The 8,152-nt window shown below is 32.0% G+C and overlaps 1 protein-coding gene and 1 non-coding gene across 2 annotated transcripts; one reads left to right on the forward strand and one right to left on the reverse strand.

The window, feature by feature from the left end:
• Positions 1-97: 97 nt before the first annotated feature.
• Positions 98-3,609, reverse strand: LOC25495711 (serine/threonine-protein phosphatase 6 regulatory ankyrin repeat subunit B). The gene is made up of 2 exons (XM_013595940.3): positions 2,216-3,609; positions 98-1,662 (listed from the first exon to the last, which is right to left on the reverse strand). The coding sequence occupies exons 1-2, from the start codon at positions 2,927-2,929 to the stop codon at positions 358-360; spliced, it is 2,019 nt and encodes a 672-aa protein (XP_013451394.1). The 5' UTR covers positions 2,930-3,609; the 3' UTR covers positions 98-357.
• Positions 3,610-6,806: 3,197 nt separating this feature from the next.
• TRNAT-AGU (transfer RNA threonine (anticodon AGU)) lies at positions 6,807-6,880 on the forward strand. The gene has a single exon. It is a non-coding gene; the product is annotated as a tRNA-Thr (tRNA).
• The last annotated feature ends 1,272 nt before the right edge of the window (positions 6,881-8,152 follow it).

Here is an 8,152-nt window from a genome sequence, read left to right on the forward strand (position 1 = left end):
GGCAATTATCTATTTTCAATCATTGTTGAACACTGACACATGTCGTACACTCAAACATGCGTTCGAATGAAAGTGTCCGTGCTGCTACATAGACAGATAGTGCTAAAATGATTCCAATATGATAAGAAGCATATTACAAGTTACAACACAGAAATTTTCAGTTAAGATTTGAAGCATGAGATTAAGCTAATCTCAATTAACAAAATATAATAATAATCTATATAAAAAGTTACAACTAAGAAACTTCCCTTAAAAACCCTTAATAGGAATTCAAGTTTCTTATTGATCAAGCAAGCTTAATTTTTCCCTTCATTATTTCACATTAGTCTAGTCAAGAACTAGCTAACCTCATCACGATTAAGCCACAGCAACAAAACTAGGTTTATGAACTGAATTTTTCACATTAAGACCAGGTGCACCAAAACAGAAGTAATGACCCTTCAACTTCCTGCTAACAGAATTTCTCTTAACCAATTTCGGTGTCTCATCATCATCATAAGGTAGTTGTTGACTCAAGCAAGATGGTCCGGCAACAATATCGTCATTATCGATATAAACACCCTTTTGCTTATTATCAATTGATCCAGGTGAAGAAATTGATGATTTTGAAAAAGAACTTGATCTTGTTCTTGCTGATGCAAATCTCTTCTTAGCATTAGGGCTTGATTGATAACTCCTTACAGAAAGTGTTCTTTTGTTGTTTGGAATCAAATTCGTCTTAGAAGCCGAAGAAAATCTTTGTCTAAGTGAAATTTCATCAAAACTATTAGTACTCATTTTCTTGCATGATGATGAATCCAATGAAACGTCATCATTGGATAATTTCTTTGATCTTTCAATTTTCTTCTCTTTTGGTTTAGTACTCCAATGAAGTGCTTTTTTCAACCTTGATGCTGCATAGTTAACTGAGCTTGGCCTTTTGCTAGTAGTTGAAACTGAGATAGAATTTTCATTGGTTGATTCATATGGAATGTGTTCTGATGAAGACGAATTACTCGTTCCAATGATTCCACCACGATGATGATTTGATAATACATTTTCGATTCCGGTGTACAAAAATATTTCACTGTCTAAGATTTGAAATTTCGTGCCAGGACTACTTCCAATACTTTGCATTCTCAAATGTGAAGCTATAGCTTTTCTTGAATCATAGCCTCTAAAACCAAACATTCCACCAGCCGAGATCAATTTCTTGATCAAAATATCTGAATTCGATGAATTAGGATTTTGTTTAAGGTAGTCAAGTGGTGTCATACCATGAACATCACATATGTTGAGGTTTATGAAAGGTGCTGTCATCAAAAGTTGAACAAGATCAATGTGAATGTTTCCTATGATTGCCATATGAAGTGCTGTTCTTCCATCATTGTTCTTGATGTTGATGATTTCTTCTACATGGAAGTGATTTGTGGATAATAGCTTTTTCAAAAGCTCGACTTGTCGGTCAAGTCTTCGAAATGCATGAGTTTGGAAACCAGAAACAGCTTTGTGGAGAAAAGTTTCTCCTGCATTGTTTCTATGAGAGATTAATGTTGGAAACAAAGATATTAGAGCATTAACTGCTGATAATTGGCCTCTCGAAGCAGCTACATGTAAAGCAGTGTTTCCTTGATGATCTGTTGAGTTGATTATGTCAAAGGATGATGCTAGATATTTAACCACCTGCATTTTGAGATTCATGAACAAGTTCGGAGTACCATGAGACTCAAATAGATTGTAATTCAACTGAGATCAAAGTGAAGCACGGAGACTCCTTGGATTAGGCGTGTCCCCGTGTTAGACACGTGTCGCGACACCGACGCATATAATTACACTGAATTATATGATTTTCTCAAATTATTAGCAGTGTCGGCATGTCAGTGTCCTTGTCATGTACTGTGTCTGTATCTGTGCTTCATAGGATCAAACCAACCGACAAACAGGCCGGTTTCTGGTTCAACCAGTCTAGTATTTAAAACCTTAATTTGATTAGGATCTTACTAAGAATAGATTTGTTCTATTATAGTTTGATACTCCACACCAAATATACTATGTTGAATTCTAATTCTATTTCTGTTTGATATTCATCTATGAATCAAAAAGTGATATATGTTCAATCAACACCAAACAAAACTTTATAAGTTGATTTTTATTTTTTTTAAAAATGCCATACAACTTTACTATAATAGTAGTTTTTCCAATGTGAAAGAGAAAAATATGAGAACAAGAAAATTACCTCAACTTTCCCTCTTGCTGCAGCAGCATGCAAAGCAGTTGAACCTTCAGCATCTCTATAAGCCAAAATATCATCAGAACAATTTGCAAGAAGTTCCTCTAAAATCTTCAAATTACCACCTCTAGCAGCAGCATGAACAGCTCTATTAATCATTTCCAACCTATAAGCAGAAGGAATTTCACCAATTTGTTCTTCCATAATCCCACCTCTACTTGTAACAAACCTTGGTGAAACTGCAAAATCAAAAAGCAGCTTAAAAACATCACAATTCTTGCTTCTAGCAGCAGCATAAAGTATATCAGTAACACCATATTCTCCTTCACCGAAAACCAACAAAGGATTCCTCTCAAGAAGAATTTGAACAAAGTTGAAGTCTCCGGCTGATGCAGCCGTGTACATTAGCCATCCACCGTAGCCTGACTTGATCAAAGAATTCTTCGATTTCTTGGATTCGCTTTCTAGTAGAAGTTTATGTGCTACTTGCGAACGAAACTTTGTAACATTGTTGAATTGTTCTTCGTCATCATCCCACACCACTTCTAGACGCCTGATTCGGCGTAGGGAAGTCAGTTTGAAGAGATGATTACTATCAATTTTCAGCATTTCGCGAACCAAGTCATAGTGGCCGTTAGCTGCGGCCCAGTCTATCGGTGATGCATACCACCATTGGTCACCGGTACTCTCCCAACGAAGAGGAAAATTTGTTGGAGGCATTTGCAAGATTTTTTTTTCAAACACTTCAAACTAATGAATTTGGAAAACCAATAACTTCAACAAAAACAATACATAAAACAAGTTTACGATACAAATTTACCTAGACAAAACGAGTTCACCTAGAATCCGGAATTTCACAACATTGTACAAAACAACACTAAGAAGACCAAACCAAAACAAATAAACTCAATCTCACTTTGGAAAAACTAATGATTTCAAAGGTGAAAGGAGAACAAATTAACTGAGGATATAACTTTTTTTTTTTGGACAAAAACTAAGGATATATCAAAAGTGTATAGTACAATATTAATAATATTAATACTTCAAACAAAGAAGCTGAAATTGAACTAGTTGCAAAGTTACATAAATTAGAACACCAACTAATTAAATATGATAGGGATTACTGAAGTACAAGGAAGGAAGAGAAAGGTGTTATGTCTTTTTAAGAAGGGTGTTGTGTGATGAAAATTAATAATGTCACATAAATGGTACAAGAAAGGAAACAGCCATAATTGTTCTCACAAAGTTAGCATAGAAAAGGTAACAGAAGGCACATAAAAAGAAAAGGTAAGAGTGGAAGAAAATAGTTTTATAAGTGATCACAAAACGATTTGTAGGAGAGAATAGAGAAAGGGATAATCTCATAATCCAAGATTTTTTTTATAGTTAGCTTGGAATCTTAAAAGGGAACTTTAAGATGCTAATAGAAGTATTATAGAGGAGTGAATCATGAATTTTAAATTAGATTTAATTGCACTTTGGTCTTTTCTTTTTTTTTTCCGGGCTAATAGAGCTTTATCTCATGTAATATAGATCATTTCTGGTTTTACACTTTGTAATTTTTTTTATTTATCCCCTAATAGATCATTCAAAAACCATTTTTTTTTTATTTTTTTCAGAAATTTTGGTTTTCTAATGACCTATTAGGGGTAAATAAAAAAAAATTACAAGAGGTAAATAAAAAAAAATACAGGGTGTAAAATCGATAATGACATATATTACAGGAGTAAAGTACCATTAACCCTTTTTTTTCCTTATAATTTACCCTCTTTTTATGGGACAATTTTTTTATTGATGTGACATAAAACTTGTTTATGTGTTATTGTGTTATGATCCATATTTTTTATTTTTTTAAGAAATTGTGTTATGATCCATGTCGATTTATAATATAAAGATTTTATGCGACATCAATAATTATTTTTTTACCGCATCACCATTTTTGCGTAAAAAGAAAATTAATCGAGTAATCAAATAATTTGTATTTTAGAAAGGGACGTTTATTAGTCAGACTCAATAAAATTTGTTCAATCTTTTTTTTTCTTCTGTCGTTAAGGTAGAGAACTGAACCATGAATTCCCTTTCTTTATCAGCAATGAACACTGTTCAAAATCCAGGATTCTATTTTATCATCAATCCAATCACTATTCACATTTTTTTCTTTTTCTTATCAAGGTATAGGTCGCTTTACTTGTATGACTTAAATGTCTAGTATTTCTCAAAAACGCAATTCGATTGATGGGATTTGGTATAATCCTTATGAAATCGATGAGATTCAAATCTTTCTTCTTCGAAAGTATGGATTTGACCACATCAGCGGGACCACCACCCCTTGGCATGTTGCCAGCACAAGCCGAACCTCGTCTTTCTTTTAGAAAATTTCCTAATTGTTTCAGAGCAACGAGAAACATATCCTTTAACCCGAAAGAATTCAGTTCTGATATAGGATACCTATCCAGAAGTTTTTCCAACTCAATCATGTATGATGGAATCATCAAAGATTTGACTTCTTCGAACTCTTTCTGTAACTCATTAGAGAATCAAGAAACAAAGAAAAGATTTGTCTAAACGAGATATCCGGTAACAAGAAGAAGGATAAGGACTAAAACGAAGAACTCCCTCAGATGGGTAGATATCAATGGTGACTCATTTTTCAAAATATCTTCGCACACATGCTCAAGAAAATTATGTAAACACTTACTCAAAATCTCACTTATAGGATTCTGTGGTGAAAGACACAATTTTTCCCGAAGAATTCGCTTGGATCCATCTCTAATATCATGAAAAATGGACACAAATTGTTGAAATTTAGGACTCCTACGTAGTATCGTCAATAGGTCTAAAAAAGTATCTAAAAATATTAAATTTAGATATTTATGTCCTGTCCGGGTAAGTAACAATTGTATTATATATGGTTGAAATTACTTCAATTTTGAGAGAGTTGAAAAAACACTATTTCTTTGATAGTTTCTATTACATAAGCGAATCAAAATAAATGAATCAAAACTACGATCAAACCTTAAAATTAATAAAATTTGATTGATCAAAAGGACCAATAATCATAAATTTTCAATTTATGAATCATTTCTTAATATCATCAATTTCAATAGCCAAATTACTCTATCCTCACAATTTAAGGGACTAAATTAGTGATTTACTTAGCTGAGTTAAATGTGGGTATACATATCACATCACATGAATAATAATGATAGAGGTTGGTCACAATGATGGAAGGAATAGGAAGTTGAACATGAGATTTTACTGTTCATAAAAGATATATTGAAGTAATCATGGAGGCAAATCTGAAACAGAAAGCTTTTGCTTTACACTTTCATAGACATGGCTCGTGGCACTATCAAATGTTGTGTGCTACTTGTAATAAATTAAATGATCATAGTCTTTGGACAATCAATTATATTCCATGAAGACATGGTTAAAGTGATAGTTTATTGCTAAAAATCCACATCAAACTCTTGATTTAATTAAATATGGTTCTTACAAATTATATTTATTTTTTTAAAGTTGGGTATCTCCACGCGCAACTGTGGATGCTAATTCGTCGAGTATTGTGAGACTTAAATGGACGGCAAACTCTTTTGAGAGTTTTAATATTGTTGCATATCCAAGACTAAATTCAAACCTATAACTGTGGTTAAGCTAAAAGAGACTAGTTCTATCTCATCTAAGCACTCTTGGGTTCTTGCAAATTATATAAGAATGTTTATTATTGCAAAGTTTATTGTAATTGACTTTTACTTTTATCACAATACACGTTTTTTTATATATATATAGAATATGGAATCCATGAGGATAAAAAAATAGAGGTTGTAAATTTTACACAATATCCTTTTTTTATATATAATTTTTTATTATTCTTGCTTTCTCTATTGCACTTATTTTCTATACTTCTTTATGAATTTTATGTACACGGCTACAAATGGTTGTCGTATTGCAAAGGGACACTACATTGACTAAGTTGGTCAATTTTCAAATATGACTTAGAAATGTGTTAATATATATGTAATCTTACCATGCTTACATTTTTTATAAAAAAAAAAAATCATTTTATTATTAAATAGTGTGTATTATTATTATTATTATTATTATTATTATTATTATTATTATTATTATTATTATTATTATTATTATTATTATTATTATTATTATTATTATTATTATTATTATTATTATTATTATTATTATTATTATTATTATTATTATTATTATTATTATTATTATATATGTATTGCATGTTAAATAATAGATACTTTTTTTGTTTGAAGACAAAATTAATTAAACCTAGGGATCACTATTTTAATTTTTGTAGTATAATGTAGTCCTTCATCTTTTTTAGCATCAAATTAATTCTTTTTTTGAATTTCTTACCGGCATTCCAATAATAGCCTCCCAAACCCACCGGCCATTGAAAGTATATTGTGTTTGTGAACCTAAAGTGTGTAAAAGACCAAAATGATTAAACTCCTAAAACAAGTAATATATAGTTTTTAAGATTTTCTTGGCTTGGTCATGATAATTTTCACACGTCTGCATCAATTTATAATTTATACCATAAACAGATAGTATGTCCAATTCTCAACTAGCTCTCGTAGCTCAGTTGGTTAGAGCACCCGTTTAGTAAGCGGGAGGTCTTGAGTTCAACTCTCAACGAGAGCAATTTCACTTTTTTCATTCATATTTTTCTCCACTTATAAACATATTGTCAGATCATGCTTCAAGTGGACATAAATGGCTGATGGGTCCAATATCGGAAACCTGATAGCAGGTGGCCCAACGGATCTTTAAGGAGACTCTGATACCATCTTAGAAATTGTGGTTGGGCCTAACACAACCCAACAAAATCGACTTATGAGGTGAAGATTGCCCCCACTTATAAACATGGGTTGTTAGACTTAACCCGTCATATTTTTAATAAATTAGACTTAGGATTTGCAAACCATAGTTGGTTCAACCTATTTTCATCCTTAACTACTACAATGGTTAACTTACATGGATTGCTTAATGGTGTAGATCTTGGACTTTGAAGTTTGTTTCTTTCACGGTTTAAGATTCAAATCTTTACAATGTCAATTTCTATGGGTTAGTCCATATAAAACTTTATTGTGACTTTTATTGGATCCACATTGGTGTACGGTGAGATTGGTCCCCTAGGTTAATCGGTTTTTGAATCGGATACCACCGAATTTAAAAATAAAATAAAAAACTATTGTAAAGGATGAACAAAGAAAACATAAATTAATGTAATGAACGTGTGGAGATGAGATAATTTGACATTATCAAATTAAAAAGTGTAAATAATAAGAAAGCAATGCACGCGTAGGGGACATGGTTGATATGCCCTCTTGAGAATATCCCCTCGAATACAGTTTCTACTTTTCCATAAGATCTCATATAGTATTTGCACAAAACACTACAGGGACAGAACAAAAGCTTAGTAAAAAGGGTTAAACTGACCTCCATGCTCGTATAAACTAGTTTTTCATTACTAAGGAGAATATATTATTTTACTATTTTATATAGTTAATTTCATATTCAATTTAGTTGTATTAAATCGTTTGTTATTAGGTTACCACTATCGAATCACACTTCATATGCTCAATCTTAAACGTGAGGGTGGACGGTAAGAATCCTACATTGAATGAAATAAAGGTCCGACGATGTTTATATGTGGTGGATGAACCTCACTTTATAAACCGATTTTGCAAGGTTGAATAATGCATATTACAACTTTCAAAAAACGTACATCAGAGTTGAGTGTGGTACAACAATATCTACTATTATGTGTTTGCTTTTGCGGTGAAAAGACAAAAAACATGCGTCCATCAAAAAGCTCCAAATAGCAATTTCACAATTTTCACGATTCCACTACTTCGCGACGTGATATTTCAACGTGACGCGATTTCTAACTCAAATCCAAACATGCACTAT

The sequence above is a fragment of the Medicago truncatula genome, chromosome 6 (assembly GCF_003473485.1).
Source record: "Medicago truncatula cultivar Jemalong A17 chromosome 6, MtrunA17r5.0-ANR, whole genome shotgun sequence".
Classification (NCBI taxonomy): domain Eukaryota; kingdom Viridiplantae; phylum Streptophyta; class Magnoliopsida; order Fabales; family Fabaceae; genus Medicago; species Medicago truncatula.